The sequence below is a fragment of the Neopsephotus bourkii genome, unplaced genomic scaffold (genome assembly GCF_033783945.1).
Source record: "Neopsephotus bourkii isolate Nb327-2 ecotype Australia unplaced genomic scaffold, CSIRO-AGI_Nbou_v1 NB_998, whole genome shotgun sequence".
Taxonomy (NCBI): Eukaryota; Metazoa; Chordata; class Aves; order Psittaciformes; family Psittacidae; genus Neopsephotus; species Neopsephotus bourkii.
In genome coordinates this window covers 3,592,533-3,610,691 of record NW_026901490.1, presented here as the reverse complement: position 1 = coordinate 3,610,691, position 18,159 = coordinate 3,592,533, and the positions used below count along the sequence as shown (strand labels likewise).

Sequence of the window (18,159 nt, the reverse complement as noted above, 5' to 3'; positions counted from 1 at the left end):
ATATAATATGTAAATACTATACAAACACAGAAACAGCATCCATCAAAATAGCACAGGAAGACATTAGTGAAGATGGTCTTGCAAACAAAATAAGGAAGCATAATGTAACACAGTTTAAAAATTGAGCTAACTATTACAATGTGTTTTTTTCCACTTTCAAGCACATTATGAATACTGGGTAAATAATTTCATTTAGTAGCAGATAAAGGCTTTTTTCTTCTAACACTACTCCTGTTTTTAATGGCAATTGCTGCAAGTCATTGGTATGAAATGACGGCAAACAATATATGCAGGAAGGTTTTCATTCAAAATGGAAAAACCAAGAAAAAGTCACAGAGAGGGTTATACTTGAAAAGATTACAGAACAATGTACAGGACAGGATTTCTGAGAAAAGAATTTAAGGCTCTTTAGGAAAAGACTAGCAAATTTCGCAAACAACTACACACAGTTATCTAAGACATACAGATACTGCATACTTTAAGCAACTTTCTGAACCCGAGCATTTGAAGGACAGACAGCTAAATACAATTATCTTTTTCTAGGTCAGCAAGAAGTCTGTTTGGTAGCTGGTGCCTTAAAGTCAGCATTGGCTGAGAAACACTGTGTTCTCATTTTGCAACTAACCTTCATTTCTTGACAGACAACACCACTGTTACACAGTAAATATTCTCCTAACCCTTCATTTTTTGTAAGCAGCAGGGTAGGGGCAGTTGGGGAAAAATCCAAATGACATTCAAGAAAAACCTATGACAAAAAGACCTTTCATCTTAAAGAACAACTAAAACGTGCGCTGTCCTAAAGGCTATAAACAAAACCAGGACTCCTAGATTGATTCTGTCAAGCCCTTAAAGAATTAAGCACCATACACACTCAGTGCATTTATTCTGCAAGTGTCATTGTCATGAAAATCATAACTGAAATATTTCTTAATGCCCTATAACTTGGTGAGATGCAAGTCCTGCCTAAGCTAAGAAAGTTATGTTTTAAAATCAAATGAGTTACTCAATACTGGCACTATAATTGGTATTTCTTAGGCAGCCACTTCCAGATGATCAGTGTTTACAAGCTCAACACATATGAAAGCAGTTTTGTTATAAAATCCCTGCTTAATTGACTTGCTATAACCTTTGAACCATGCATTAGTTTAATCAATTAGGAGCATATCACACACCTTTACATATAGATGAGGATAACTGGTACACTAGTAACCACACACATCCTTATCACAGTAAGGTTAACAGAGGTAAGCAAGTTAACAAATGTAACACAAGTGAACAATTTATACACATACAGGTAATTTCCACTGTGAACATGCTACAATTTTTTAAAGCCTTCTTATAGGTTTGAGAAATCAGAGATTACCAAAAAAGTATGAGCAGCAAAATAAGCATCAAGCCAGTTGACAGAAGCAATATAGTAAGAAAGTGTATTACAGAGCCAGAGTGCTGGCAAACAATCTGTCATTTGCTACAACAGCAATAGTGGGCATTCCTGCCTGCTAAAATTGATAGGCTATATTAGTTTAAAGACAAACTTTGGATGCTTAGTTTTACTTCTACTTCACTGTCTGTCTGTGCGCTTTTAACACCATCTGTTATCAGATAAGCAACAAACTCCTAGCTTTAGGAGGTGACAGGAAATGGTGCAAGCAGCAAATCCCAGGGTGACAAGTTCCAGTGTGAAAGTTCAAGTCCACCTGAAATTAAAACTGATTGCAGATCAAGAGTTCAGTCCTAAGAGTTTTCTGATTTTAAAGATGCACATATAGAAGAGCTAGAAATGTCCTGTCATTTGCTAGTGCTAAGATAAGAAGACTAAGACACAGCTCCTAACTGAACACTTGAAAGAAATGATGGAAGAGTGGTAAGGTTACCCTACACAGGTACCAAACTGAAAGAAGAGATGAGGACAAGAAAGAGCAATCACTCACCACTGTACATGATGGTGAAAATAGTGAATGACTGGGAAGTATGAAATAAGAATATATGACTTCTCAAAAGGGAGATGAAAGCTTATTAAAGTGAAGTAATAAGTAATGTTTAAAATTCCTCCCTTCTCCCACACTTACCCGACTACCTCAACAGCATCATTAAGATACGGATCAACTATCATCTCCTTTGAAACGTTCCAATCTCCATCCGCAGCGATGATGCCAATGTTCCTTAGACCCAGTCTGTCCAAAGACTGTCGAAGTACCTTAGTAACAGACAACACCACTTAAAGTACAGCCTTCATCAATCAGGCAACATGAAAATTTAAGACTGAAAACAATTTAAGAACTCTAGGAGGAGTTGGTAGAAGCATTTGTCTCCAGACTAAGACAGGCAAGAACAGCTCTCACTCCTCAAAGCAGAACCATAATGACAACTATGACAAAGTTAATGATAATTATTTTTAACACTGAAGGGTAATCTATGACATTCAGATAGCTGTTAAACAAAAACGGGCTTATCACTTGGATTACTTTTGGCACCCAGCATACATATGTATGTGTACTCCACTTGGACAATCTCAGCATACTGATTCTAGCCATTGCTTGCATGTAATTCATTACATACGAGTAATGCATTTATTATAAAGTCAGTCACCTTAAGTTCACCCAAAAATGATGACTGGCTAGAAATGTGGAAATGGACATATCTCCACAACAATCATAAGTGAAAGTTAACCTGATTCCAAAAATAATATATTGAGAAAACAGGGACTAATGTTTTCAAATAGAAAAGACCTTGTAACTATGCTGTTATCTACAAGAACAGAAACCTCGCCAAACATCCGTCCTTTTCAAGTGAAGAGCACCTAAACATTTTTTCCAAAGGTTTTTTTCCTGAACAGCAACAACAAATCCTTGAAGTCGCAAATGTCAGACACTTAATTTTAGCCACTATTTGGCTCTCATATGTCTCACTAATTTTCAGTAATGCAATGCATAAAACTGGAACTGCATATTGACAACAAAACTGAAGGCAATCAACTTTGAATTCAATCATGCCAACAGAAGAGAATTCTTATTCCATATTCCTAGATTCTCCTATTTTATTGTCAAAGACGATAAACCTCTCACATCTGACTATGGAACTTCATAGACAAAATACACTCATCTCTAACAGTTAAGAATGAACCAGGCTTACAGAGGGGTGGTATTATACAAGCATGTTTTATCTGAACACTCAATAAAAAATAAAGTTTCAGAAAGTATGCTCAGCAGCTTTCACATACAGCTGCACCTGAAAAAGGGCATTAGTCCACGGTCTAAAGCCCTTTGTTTTCAATCTTGGATATAAAGGAATGGTGTCCTACATGCTGTATGTATCTATAAGAAAGCTTTTTTCAACCATTTCAAGATCAGTAGGCATGAAACCTTAAGTAATTCCCTGTAAGAGCCCTCCAGCAATGTGAAAGAGAATAGGGAGCATATCTGTTTTGACATGTAATCAAATAAGAATACAAAGCCAAGTCCAAGTACTGGAGACAATGAAAGCCTAGATCTGAAGGACATAAACTTATTAAAAAGAAGAAAAGTAGCAATGAGGTTTTGTTCAGTTCCTTGAAGCCCTTGAAGTATAAAGTTTACCAGAAGAAAAATTCATACTGGTAGAAATACTTACAGTATGGTCCTTGCAATTTAAAGCTTTCTAGCTAGCTAGACATTCTGAAAAACTGCCAAACCATAGAGATAGTTCAGAAGAACAAAACAACTAGAAAGGCTGCAGAACTTCCATGTTTAAAGCTAAGTACCAAGGACAGAACTGTAGGCACTCAAAATGCACCCCTTAGCAACATATGCAGATGGCTCTCCCACATCTAGTATTCATGTTTATATACAGATACACCTTAAATTTCAAGGTTAAAGATAACAGTAATTAAGAATACAATTGAAAGAATGGGATCTTCTTGAATAAGAATTTATAAACAGTATCTACTTAATAAGAAACAATCAACGTCTTAGTGGATGAAGTAATTAAAATACCTTCTAACAAGTTCAGCAAGATAAATAAGTGCTTATCTATGTCACGTATTTGTCAGACATTAAAGAAAATGCCTGGTGTGTAACAGTACATTACAATAAATAGACATTTTTTAAAATGGCAGACTGCAAATAGAACTATTGTGTTGATTAGAGACATGTCACGCAACACTGCAGACTGTAAGAGAATGAATGGTAAAACAGTTGCTACTTAAAAAGCCTTGTATCAATTAACATACAGTGGGGGGAAGGCTACCACTTTTCAGCAAATATTTGGGTGATTTTAAGATCAAATTTTAAACTTAATATTGAGCTGTAGAAGCCAAAAGCTTAGCCCCAATTCAACAGCATTTAAAAAGCTAACAACTAGAAAGCCACACCTAACACTGGAAAGTCTGTTCTCCATGTTCACTCTCCCCATATTAGGAAGCCAAGACAAACAGATGTGAAAGCCTTCAGGTGACACAAGGCTGAGTAGAACTGAACATTTCTACTTCTTACAAGAAATACAGGAAGTCAGAAAAACAGTCTTTAAAAAAGAGCCAATCACTGATATAGTGGAATGAGTATTTGAATTATACAATCTGCCTTCTCTCCGTGATGATTCTTTTTACAAAGGGTTCAGTCTCATAGGAATTCCAAGCAATATAACATCTTGTCAGTGAAAATAAATAAATAAATAAATAAACAAATAAAATCTCACTATTTATGTCCCCTCTTACTTGCACTGTTTTATTCCAGCCTGCAAATAAGTATTTTCACTTCTATTGTGTTTGCTTCTGTAACATACATACTTAAGAGCTAGAGATTTCTACTTGAAGTACACATACACTATTTCCCCCTTCTTCCCTACTAGCATAATTTACCTATGATTAGGATTATCCTTTAGGAGACTACAGGTATTCTTAGTTATTCCTCCACTAGTCTATACCTGATTAGTCAAACATTTTTCTTTTTGAAAAAGAAAAGCCTGTAACCCACATTTTCTGAGGCTATCTATTACAAAAAAAAACTTCTATTTCCTGAGGGGTTTCTGTCATAAAGACATCACCCTATGAACTCATTTCCTAGCTTTAAAAAAAAGGTAGGCTATGGTTTGTGCTGAAAACACACTGGGATTGGATATTTTAGGAAGATTCTAAGCACACCCACTGAACAAGTTTAGACAGGGATTTAGGTAGCTTCACTGGCAAAATCTGAAGCATCTACACAACCATCAAAGTATCACTATTTGACATACCCAAAGAAACAAGACAACTTGATATAGAGGCCAAGATATCCTGCTGTGTCACACTTCAGTGCATTGGTCTTATTTCTGGAACGGATTTTGTTAGTCACTAGAAAACTCTAGTGCCAAATCTTTCTATCCGAAAGGAACTAACGAGCTAAGCCTACAAAAGTGAGAACCTAGAATATACTTTTAATGAAATCAGTGAAGTATATGTAATAGGATTTCATAGAATCATAGAACAGTTAGGGTTGGAAAGGACCTTAAGATCATCAAGTTCCAACCTCCCTGCCATGGGAAGGGACACCTCACTCTAAACCATGCCACCCAAGGCTATGTCCAACCTGGCCTTGAACACTGCCAGGGATGGAGCATTCACAGCTTCCCTGGGCAACACATTCCAGTGCCTCACCACCCTTACAGTAAAGACCTTCTTTATGTCCAATCTAAACTTCCCTTTTTAAGTTTTAACCTGTTACCCCTTGTCCTATAACTACAGTTCCTAATGAAGAGTCCCTCCACAGCATCTTCACAGGCCCCTTCAGATACTGAACAGCCCCAGCTTTCTCAGCCTGTCTTCACACGGGAGGTGCTCCAGTCCCCTGATCATCCTCGTGGCCCTCCTCTGGATTTGTTCCAACAGTTCCATGTCCTTTTTACATCGAGGACACCAGAATTGTAAGCAGTACTCCAAGTGAGGTCTCACAAGAGCAGAGTAGTGGGGATCTAAAAGGTGGTAAGACTTGGAAACTAAGTTACTCTAGTGGCAGTGGACCTAGAAAACCAGTTTTGAAAACATGTTGATTAATATATTTGTTAACAAAAAACCCATGAAGCTGGATATAAGGTATTCCTCTTTCTTTGCACAAGGTATACAACCAACACAGAGCTTTCTGCCAGTGCTTCCTACCCTCCTTCAGTCAAAGCACTGCAAAAATAATAGGAAACAGCTATAAGAATAATCATCTAATTCTGCATTCTATGAAATATAATTTTAAAAATAAAAATTTTATAGATCATTCTTAGTTTTCAAGAGTAGGTGGAATTTTATACATGCCAGCCTCATGAAAGATACTCAAAGATACTTTTTTTTGCTCATATTGTAATGTCAAATTTAACAGTTGCACACCATTTTCCCTATCATCCTCCTAAAACTAATCTTCAACAAAATAACTACAGAAGTTGCCAGGACAAATGTGACTAACCTCATCCAGTGTACACAAGCCGTAAGAACTGAAACTTTTCTAAAAGCCACTAATTGACTAATTTTAAGTAGATCAGATTCAATCCCTGCCAAATTCTGGAAAAAAGAAAATCAACAGTTTTTCTGCACATTCAATTTAACTCTTATTTAATTTTAAGAGTAAAGCTATTGCTTCTTAGCCTCAAAGCAGCGACAAGGAAGCTCGTACTTAAGATTCCACTTCAACATAATGTAGGATAACACAACAAACAGAAGTCAGTTTTTGAAGAAATGCAGGGAGGCAGGAGGTAGCAGCATTAAGAGATAGGTCAAGGTTGTTTACGTGAAATACCATGTTCTTCCAATGCTTCGAGAACAGGGTGTACTTAATTTTGCACAGCTAAAAACATAGAGCCTTTATTATGTTTTTCATAAAATAAGAACCTGGAGTTCTGTAGCAATAATTTAAGGGCATTATATTGACTGGTACATTGCTACAGAATTTTGAATAATTCTAGATCTTGGACTTATAACTATATCCAAGCCAGTATAAAGATGATGAATTTGTATGATTTCAGTAGCATCATCTGCAGCTTTCATCAAAATGTAGAGGTCCTAAACATTAGCATACATTGAAACACTTCAAGTTCCAAATAACAGTTTCAGACACACACACACACAAAATAAAATCTAGAGATCTGATCCTGTTAGCATTCCATGCCTGCAACTACAAGAAACAGAGTCCAGTAAATGAAGTAGTTGTAGCATTAATCCCTTTTCTAAGTAAAAGGGAAAATGAAAGAAAAGCGATTTCTTTACATATGATAACAAACATTTCACTTTAGAGAAATAAGAAAAAATACATACCTTAATATATTTGCTATTAAATGCCCTTTCGTTCCATATCTAAAATGGAAAAGTAAAAAGCCATTTAGAAAACAATCAGGATATGTCATGATTAATGAAATATTTATGTACACGTAAGATTACACAATCTATTAATGAACTCTGTGATTTCCATTTGCTAGAGGAAAGCACTCTTGTTGGTTTTATTATCAGCTCTTCAGGGGAAAATTCTGTATGAAAGCTCAAAATGGCTGCTTATTTATCTGTCTCTGAGGTCTACTGATTGTCTTCTTGCTGAAAAGAACTTCAGACCTACTTGAGCTCAACAGTGGGAGCAGAGTTACATTTCTTACCGATGCATCTACAGTTTTATAAGTCTTTGAAAAACATATTGTGGCTTCAAGGTGTGGTCCTATGAATGGGCCCTGCTGCCACACACTGACAGAGCTAGAATAAGTTACATACTGAGCAGCTGGCTACCGCCTCAGTGGCGTTATTCGATGGCACAGCTCTTTCTAATTTACACAGGACTATACCGATACTTGAACACAAGACAGATCCAGTGTAGTTTAAGTAAACAGACACAAAATGATCTAATTTCTGTTGCTCTGGATTTTCCATCTTTTATAGAAAGAGTGTTTAAGCTAAACACAGCTCAAAATTCAAAAGGAGAAATGGTGGTCTTCCTTTCTACCAAATACCTTGAGCAATAAAACGCATAATCAGAAACCTTTATTTTTTCTAACCACAACATGAATACTGCAACTCACATTCACCTGTAAAGGTGAAAGTATCACCCCCATAGGTGTAGATTATCCAATCATGTACAAGCAGTTTCTTACAGATGACACATGTCCATTTGATTTTGATATTTCTAGATTTTTCAATGCATGGGCGCTAACACATTACTTCAGAAATGAACCAATCATAAAGTTACTTACTAAAAGGCTTATTTCATCATAAAGCAAATAATGATATAACATATACTATAAAGCAAAAGAGCAGTAAAGACTAACAATGTAGAACCAGAACAGCATTAAAATTGTTTTGACAGTTTCCGAGCTTCCATAGGCCTCACTGCTTTCCCGTATTTCAGATTATACCCACAAAGAAATCAGACAATATGCAATGCCAGCACACTGCCTGTAGAAGCAGAAATTCCCTCTTCTTAGAAGTACAGAATTCAGAAGGCCAATCACCGTGAAGTAGTAACACAGAAACCAGACATTACTGAAATACGTAAAGTACAGAACTTCCTGTCTACTCTAAGAGCACAGTAAAGAGAACAAACAACAGCAGTAGCTCTCCCTGTCCCCCCTCAAGCTGAATTGCTGCAGTGCCACTGTGTTAGCCGAAGTGCAAGACTAACTCAGCTGAAATGAATCATCAACACCAAGGGAGATGCATTCCAGAGGAGATACACATCAGATATACCTTCCCACATTACAGCAGAAAGGTCAGACTTCCTTTGAGCGATGAGAATTACAGTTTCAGAAGCTTTGCTCTGGACTGTTGAAATGATTTCCAGCTTTTCTGCACTTAAACAACTGCCTCATATCAAAACACTTATAAGCCTAAAATAGTGTTTCAGTAAGTATAGGGCTGATTTTTGAAGAATTCTAGCCACATATTTTCTTAATCAGAAGAAAAAATAAAAAGTTGAATCTCAGTCAAATAATGACCTTGAAAAGTGTTTTTCCCTGGTCTGGCTCTGTCTCATCTCCAAATTATGAGATTTTTTTCAGACATTTATTCCCTACTTCCATATATTGCACTATAACACAGTACAGTAGTTACAGGACTGTAACATATGCACCTTTATCTACTATACATAATGCAGGTAAAAATGGAAGAAGTTGTAAAGGATTGCCCTGTGGAAAAACAGCAATCATATTTTATGCCAAGAAGCAATGTTAGCTGACTTCCACAATCTCTGACTGAACTGTTTTGTTAGCCAGTAACCACCAAAACCCAAGCAGAACAAACAAGCCAGAAAAATACAAGCCCAAGACTCAGAGATTTCAGAATTCTCAAGTTCTTTGATAACTGTTCTACAATTGGAAAGGCAGGTGACTAGCCATGTTACACTGTTTCTGCCTTAATAGCCATTACTGCAGAAAGACTGTAACATAACTTCTGCCTTTCACCCTGCAACAGAAAAAGCCAAAACTGCAATTACAAAACAATTTCTCTCCCCATCTCCCTCCCCCAGTAATCAACAGAGACAAGACCAAGATCTTAGGAATGAAGATATATACAGGAGATTTTGCTTTACTAACCCCAACATAATCAATGTCCAAATCATGGTAGTGTTTAGCTCCTAATATCCAAGAAACAATATAGTAAGCAGTGACATCTGGATAGTCATAGGGCCAGTTTTCACCCTTCCCTATCCATGCTGGAAATGTCCAAGGTAATCCTGGAAAGAGAAGAAAAACAAATTAGTAAGTCATTGGTCTACATTACTCAGTATGCTTCAGTAGCAATCTGTATATTTCTCTACCTAAAAAGAAGGAGTGGATATGCACTCCAAATTCACATAGCTCCAGTGAAAACAATGAAACATAACTTAAGTGGAGAGTATGCTCTAATATAAATTGTGATCAAATATTTATAGCTGCCTTTTTTTTTTTAGCTAGAAAACCTTCATTACTAGAGGACAACACTTAAAAGTCCAACTTCAGGAAAAAAAAATTACGAAGTTATAGACAAAGAATTAATACTGAACACCAAAAATTGTTAATCTGAATTTCAGAAGTGATGGTCTGATCATAATAGAGGAAGAAAGAAGAGGATCATGAAAAAAGCACTGCCAAGTCTCAGCTGTTACTGGATCTTGTAGTAAATAGGAACATCAAATTAAGCTAAGCAAATCCTGCTAAGTTCTCAGCTGACTTCGTATAAGACATCATAAGCTAATTGAAAGGCCAACTCTCTTTCTTTTATGAGAGCTTGATATGAGGGAAGAAAGAGGCTAATAACAGCAATTAGTCCTAGATGGTGAGCTTACTGCTTGTCGTAGTGCCTGTCTAACAAAACCTGACTAGCAAATCCTACACCAAGTCATGCAGGACTTCACAAATCCTGGATCCCTGAAACAGGGGGGGGATTAGATACTTTTTATTTGATAGATTTCTTACCATGTTGCACATGAAATACATTTTGTAAAGCATTTCAGTTAAAATCTAGGGTTCCACATTTGTAACACCACAGCACATACACAACCCATGATCAAAACAGGGAGACAGGAAAGTCCTCTTACAACTCAACTACGTACATAAGACAAATCAGAAGACGAGAACCACTGTAGTGGAGATGGTGTGATGGGTTTGTTTTGAGAACATGTAATTTAGTGTGTATAGGAATTACAGATTTATACTTCCTGTAAATTTATTTTATCCCTCCTTTTTTTTTCTCTATTCAGAAATTCAGCTCTCATGATATATCACTTATGCTCATTCCTGTGCTAGTCTAAGTATTAATGCTACTTGATACAAGCAAATGATAAGACATTTCTTACCCTATGCTACTTGTTACAGCAGCACAGAGTAAGAACATTGTGCTTCTCTAACAAACACAGTAAGTTTAAGTGAAGCATCAAGGCAAGCTTATCAAAACCAGAGATCCTACTTTATCTACTACAACATCAAAACATCTGTCCATTAAAATAAATATCCTAATTAAGTGTCTGATATGTAATTTACTTTGCAGGAAAAAGGCAATAATATCTGAAACTTGAAGCAATTTACCAATAAGTTTAATTTTGGGGTTCCTCTTTTTAGCTTCTTTCATTAGCCACCATTCATAGCCCCGGAAGTAGTTCTCATCATTTTCATAGTGCATATGGGAGGGTTCAGTACCATCTAGGAAGGAAAGAGACAGGTAGTTCACAATTATCTTCTGTGTCATAGGCAGTTACACATTATAAAGCTTTCTGTATTGCTCACTGCCATGGTATGCAAGCACATATCTCCAACATGGTTCACATATTCTTTGGTATGTATTTCAAAGCAAAAGGAATAGTGGGAGGAAACACAAGAAACTTGCCGCCCTTCTTAGCATATTAAATTAGAAAAAAAATAATATTTTTTTATTCTTAAGGGACTGCTTTCAAAGTCAGAATGTTATTAACTATTGGGCATTTTCTATCCCTAGCTATGATAATACTAAACCATTCATGATTACCTTGGTTTTAACAACCATTAGGGAAGTTACGGCACTGAGATCAGGAATGAAAAAAAACATCAGATACAGAAGCACGTTATATCTAAACCAAAAGGCAAACTAAATAAGGCTGCAACTTGCTGCTTCTGTGCAAGGCAAGTCCAGGGAGAGAAAAGAAATGTCGTGAAGTTTTCCAGTGACAAGAAAGATATTTTTCTATACTTATAGTAGAGATCCAGTTTATAATTTCAATGGTGTTCTCTGACTACAGGAAAAGCTTCCGGAATGCACTGAAATCCCTCAGGCAAAAGGTTCAGAAGCAAACTAGAAAGCTGCAAAAAAAATCAGTGTTGCATGGGCAGTCATCACACACAGAAGTCGATAACTCGTTTAGGTAAGTTACAGTTGCAATGCCATGCACTATATGCCTAATTGTTACAGATTTCTTCCAATGATACTTCCTCCCCCTCCCTCTAGAACAGTACATTTCATTACACAAAACAGGATTGACTTTTTTTAACCCGACACTTTACTATTTAGAAGTTCTATTTGTCACAGTCGCAGAAAAGCAATTAGATTTCAAATTTAAATTCCTGATCACACCTCTGAGGTCAGAATAAGAGCTGCAGTATAGTGTGTTAATATATATATGATTCTTGCTGATCTCCTAAAATCTAGAAAGTCATCACAGAAGTATGTAACATTCTCCTTAGCCAACAGCAAAAGTATTTGAAGAGAAGGTCTGTGCGTGCAGAGAGACAACTCCATCCTCCTCTAACCAGCAATTTATTGTCCAAATACAGAGATCTTAAACCCAATATAATACTCTTCTCCATGTTAATTTTTCTTAAGGAAAGTAAATCAAAGAATGAAAAAGAATATCTAATGACGCAAGCATTAAAAAAATACAAATAAAATGCTACAAAGACAGATGCTATGCTTTCTATTTATTAACTGAGCCTGCTTTAATTCTAAATTTAATTTGGGTGGGCAGGGGAGGGGGAGAGGAAAAAAAAAATAATGAAGTCTAGTTACTGCATCCAAGCATCTGATCACAAGCAGTTACTATACAGTTTCTCTTATATGTAAATGTAGTAGGCTAGGCAAATTACGCCAAGACATTTTCATCTGCAATTGTGGCCAGGCAAAAAAAAAGCCAACCAAACAATAGTGGTTTTACTGTCAGAAAATGCAACTCCAATGAAATGTAGCAGCTCATTAAATGAAAGAAAAATAACTGCTTCTGACAAGCTGTCTTTGCATTTTCATGCTTTTAAGATATAAACCACCTAGTCCTACACAAGTGTTACAATTTGTATTGCAAAACTGGAGTTTGAGAAATGCCCTGAAATTCAGAAAATTACTAAACCTTCCTTATCTTAGGGAGGAAAAAAAACTTGCTTGCTCTAGAATGCAACCTTGAAATCATGGGATAGAGAGAACTGTTCCCTTCTACAAGTTAGCAAACATTGCTTAAGTTTTTCTGCAACTTCACTAACTCTACAGAATGCACCTCCTTGCTTCAGCTGCAGTGACACATGCAAGACAGTTACTTACTGCATCGCTGCAACCAAAAATTAAACCCTGATCATGCTAAATCCATACCTGTTGATTGTCCATCACCTCCAATCTCTACTTTGAGGATATGTAAAGAAGCACCAAAATTTGGCTAAAAAAGAGAGACAGAAAGCAAACAGAATCCTGCTGTTAATAAGAAAAATGCAATAAATAACAGTATGTTGAGGATGCCAAAAAGGCAATAATTTTTATTACTAAAAACCCCACCCATCACGAATGCAATGAGAACACAAAATTCTGCTTCACAAGGAAATTTAGCAAGATAAATAATACACTCATCTTTAGTCAGTTTCACTGACTCATGCATCATTAACAAGGCTTCTCCCCAACTCTGCAGATTTTAAATTGATTATGCTCAAGAAAATACAGAAGCACTCTTTAAACAGAACAAGGGCTGTATGAGGAACACAACAGTATTTTTAATGTCATTATAGTCGAGTTTGTTCTCTCAAAAAAAAAAAAAGAAATAATTGAAGTTAATATTTCTCTAATTCTCTGATGAAAGGGTTGCACAGCTTATGTGAAACAGCATACATATGGGTCAAAAATATCTACTAGCTACAGGCAGAAAGGCAAGAGAGAAAAACCCACCACACTGGGAAACAAATGGCTACCTAGTCCACTGTTGTCTTTCGCTGGCACCTGACCAGTGGAGCAGTACACAAAATTCAAGCTCATACAGGTGATCCTACTCCTAGTATGTTCTTCCAGCCATTAGTGGCTTAAGAGTTGCTCAAGCCAGAATTGCAGTTAATCGTTATTTTAATAACCACTAATGAGCTGGCCTCCTCAATAGAATTGCCCAAGTGTAATTTTGGCACCTAAAAAAACGTTTTAAGAGGTCAGAATGCAGTTTGATTTAAAAAAATATGCTGCATAGACAATATTTTGCTTGACTTACAAGTTTTGGATTTCTTTATTTGTTTGTAAATAAGAAGCAAATACTCCCAATTTACCATTTATCTTCCTGACATTTCTGATTTTAAACTTCTAACGTATTTGGTCTCCTATCCCCATCACAAAAGTTGACTGACATTAAAAGACAAGGGAGAATGAGGCAAGGTATACTCCTCCCAAGTATCTCATGACAGCTTAAGAAGTTTTGGTGAAAGAACATGTCAAAAAGTCTTTGAAAATCATGACCTCAGGTAGATTTTTATTATACCACATGTATATTGATTTCTTCAGTAAGCCCATATTTATAACACATAGGTTTGATGCCCCAGTCACACATTATGCCTAACCTTACCCTTTAAAACCAATTCTTTAAACTACACAGTAAACTATTCCCCTCCAGCCATCTGAATTACACTACTTGAAAATGACATGGCATCCTCTTCCAGCACAGTAATTTACAGTGCCAAAAGCAAAGCAAGTTATTATTGCCCAGTGCAATAATTTTACCATATAAGTTGGGTAACTCCAAGGTTACAAAGCTTTAAAAGGTTACTTAAAGCTCTTACAAACCCGTAACATTCACACACCTTCTAGAGTAACTAACTGCACGTATACTGGAAACTAGTTTGGAATAGATATGGTCCTGAAATGTTGCAGGCCGCACAGCTGTTTTCACATTATGTGAATCTATACTCCAAAGAAATAAACAAAACTGCCTCAATGATTGCACACCCTGCAATTGCTATGAACAGCTAAACCCTTCATTTTAGCCACAAAAATAATTTCATCCTCGTTAAGCCCAAATGAATGATCAAAATATGTTGAAAACATGTTTTCTAAAACATACTGTGAAAACATAAAAGGAATTTTCGTAATAATCAGAACAAACAGGCTCCTGAACCATATGCTGGTGGTCAAAAACAAAAGCTAATATTAAAGGAGATGCTTTATAAGATGGAACTTTGTCCAATTTCAAGTAGTACTGAATATGCTATAGGAGTATAACATTATGCAATAAGAAATTCTGTATGGAATTAGACATTATTGTATTAGTGAAACCAACTTTACCTTGAACAAATAATCCAAAATCTGGGAGCGATAAGGTTCTTGGTAGTTCACCAGGAGTCTAGATGTGGCCTAAAATGGAAACAAAACAAAAATATGAAAACTTAACTTTCAAACATGTAAGTACCTTCCAGTCTGTCAGTTGAGGACTTTCACATACTTAACAAAACAACAAAAGTAATTCTAGCACCAGGAACTCAGCTAAGCCCCTACAAGAAGTCTTTTTTAATCCTTCAATAGTGCATTTCTGGTTTCGTAGATTACAACTGCCCTCTAGTTCAGCTACTTGCAATTTAATGCAATGAGAATCCAAAGAGCAGAATTAGCGCAAGCAAAATGCAGTCCCCTCCCAGCACCTTTTATGCTCTTCTACTCGTATCTCCCTGCTTTGGTGCACTTTATACCAAAGGCAATGGGAGTTCACTGGGCATATAGGCAGGAGGTGAAGGAATGCAATTCAGCATGTCCAAGAGCAAATAAGAACTTGCAAGAGCCCCCGGCTCTGTTTGCTGGACCACAGGAAAGCATACGACTAGCTATTGTTCCATCCAACACTTTAAAGCTCACACAGACAAGTAGTGAGGAAGAGCCTCTACAGATAAAAAAACCCGCCCTAGTTAGCTCTCCTCCAACAGCACTGAGGAAGTGGATGGCCCTCGGCTACCCAAGCAGCCTGGTGAGAAAGAGCCACTGTACATCTACCAGCAAGACAGGCACAAAGCAGGGCCCGGCTCCAGCCAACTGCCCCCGCTGCCACTACCACTGCCCGCACGGCTCGCACCGGGGCTTTCAGGGCAGAGCTCCCCTTCAGAGCTCCACTCACGTCCTCCCATCTCCACCACCTTCCCTTTCACACATCCCCACTTCCTCACGGCTTCCTTACGGCTTCCTCACGGCTCCCTGAGAACCCCCCACCAACCAACACGGCTTCCTCACAGACACATCAAACGGATGCACCGAAGCCACCGAATATTCGCACTGACGGAATTCCTCGCCTAAGAGCTCGTGAAAACCGCGGCCTCGAGGAGCAGCACAGCAGCGCCACAGGCAGCAGCTCCGCAAGACCTCTGCGCCCAGCCCGCCGCTGCCGCTCACCCCGCCGCCGCTGACAGCGCCGATCCCGTCGAACTCTCTCCCCAGCCCGTAGGCATCGTCCAGCTCGTAGGTGGCCGTCGAGAGCGCAGCAGCACCGACCCCGGGGGGGCCCGGGCCCCAGCTGCAGCCAAGCAGGATCCAACCCCACAGCAGAGCAACACACTGCTCCATCGCGCGTACTGCGCGCCCCTCCAGCAACTCGCCACTGCCCAACTCCGCGTGTCACGTGACAGCACAACCTGGCAATCACCTGAGGGGCGGGGCGCGAGAGCTCTTCCCCGCCATTTTGGTAAAGGGAAAGGCTCAGGGAGGGGAAGGCTGTCCGCCCTTACGGCACACACGAACGCCCGGGTTGAAGTTAGCGGCTGCCATTTTGAGAAAGGGCAAGCAATTTCGGGCTAGTGGGAAGCTTACCGCCATGCTGGAATTGGGCACTGAATGGCGAGTGAAGCTATTGTGGAGACATCTTGGATGTGGGAAAGCTGGCTGGCGGTGGGGAGGGTGGTACGCGTCACGGCTAGACAGGGCTTCTCTGCGGGTACACAGTGAAATTGGGTTTAGTGGAGCTTGAGCCGCGATGTTAGGGTAACACCAGAGTGACCTTTACTGGGGGGGCCTTTAGCAAGTCATGTCAGTTTTCCAGGGAGAGGAACGGTGATTTCCAGTGAGCCTCATTTCCAAGCCCTCGCCAGCACCTAGGTAACTGGTTTTGCCACACTCTCCTGCTGCCACTAAATCCCTTGTAAAGTAGGCAAAACTGGACACTTTGAAAGCTGCAGCGCGTTGCGAGGAAGACCTTTGACTGCTTGCACGGGAACAGGCAGGGAGTGGCCCCGGGGCACAGGCCCAGGCGTGGAGAGGGCCAGCCCGGGAGAGGGGAGCTGGCAGCCCGTGGGCTTCCCGAGGAGTCCCAGTTGGATCCGCAACTGTGTCCTCAGGGGGGGGAATCCTGGGCGTGGGTTCTGTTTACAGCCTTCACGAGGCACAAGGCAGGGCAGCCGCAAGGAAGTGCGGCCAGCTGAGATAGTGCAGTGCCACATGCTAAAAGCTTCCGTGAGAATAACCAGGGTGTTCGCTCAGACTCCAGCTCATGAAAGCATTTGAGTCAGAGAAGAGTAAAAAGGAGATTGGTGATCGGCTTGATTATGCTATAAAAATACCCTTTAAAGGGGAAGTGTCTGTCTGCTGACCTAAGTGTTCTACAAAGGCGATGTTCTGTGTGCTTGAGGAGTGAGGAGACGCAATCCTGTGTTCAGTGTGTCAGAGCCATGCAAAAGCCCAGGTTTTGCACATTTCTGCCCATCAAGAGTGCTGTTACTCGAGCCACTGCCTCTCTTGTCCATGTCATTGAGGGATCTAATGTCTCAGTGATGACATTACCTCACTGACGTTTCCTGTTTGTTTCATTTTTAATAACAATACTAAACACAAAGCATTTTGCACTTTACAGCCATATCAATAGCAAACTAATGAATCTGCTCACACCCAAATGAGCTATACAATGTCATTATTGCATGCAAGAAGGACAGAGTGACTTCCTCAAGGCTACAGTGAGTCAGTGACAAAGGTAGAATTATGTTCATGGTCCTAATTCACATTCATTCCAGCAGACCATACAGCTTTGCACACCTGGAAGGTTTGCAAAATCATAAGGAATTATGGGCTAATTTTGATAATATCTTAATGCATAAATTTATTCCAGGTAGAAGGCTTCAGCTGTGGAATTCAGTCTTTTATTCACTCATAGGTGCCTTAAAGTGTCATCTTTCAAAACTCGTATTTGCATCCTATGATGCGCTGAGTGCCTCCCCTTTTCAGAAAGAAAAGGTGTAGAAAAACATTCTTAGTATCAGATTTGGTGGAAAGAAGAGAATATTTTGGTGGGACTCTGAGGACTTTTATTCTGTATTAAGAATCCCGAACTTACTGTTACCTTGGTTTTTACCTGTTTTACCTTTGTCTATGATCCAAAGATAATATGATCTGGACCATATGTAAGCCCCAGTATAGCCAACAAAATTATTGAGGCCTTACTCATTGCTTCTTTTGTAGGTAAAATAATTTTGCACTGTTATTATTTTTCTATTTCAGTTGTTCTTTCTTGATAGTGTGTTAATCTCAGCCAACCTGAAGAA

General features: G+C 38.7%; 1 protein-coding gene across 2 annotated transcripts in view; it reads right to left on the bottom strand.

Moving 5' to 3' along the window:
• GALC (galactosylceramidase) overlaps positions 1-16,206 on the bottom strand; it is a 33,770-nt gene extending 17,564 nt beyond the window's left edge. Inside the window, exons 1-7 of one of the 2 annotated variants that reach the window (XM_061359991.1) lie at positions 16,025-16,206; positions 14,933-15,001; positions 12,995-13,058; positions 10,975-11,088; positions 9,505-9,644; positions 7,247-7,285; positions 2,070-2,197 (exon numbers count right to left, since the gene is read on the bottom strand). In XM_061359991.1, the coding sequence (XP_061215975.1) occupies positions 2,070-2,197; positions 7,247-7,285; positions 9,505-9,644; positions 10,975-11,088; positions 12,995-13,058; positions 14,933-15,001; positions 16,025-16,195 (725 nt within the window). In that variant the 5' untranslated portion in view covers positions 16,196-16,206. The remainder of the gene's footprint in view (positions 1-2,069; positions 2,198-7,246; positions 7,286-9,504; positions 9,645-10,974; positions 11,089-12,994; positions 13,059-14,932; positions 15,002-16,024) is intronic. The other variant, XM_061359989.1, reaches the window with a different exon arrangement.
• Between the last annotated feature and the right edge of the window lie 1,953 nt (positions 16,207-18,159).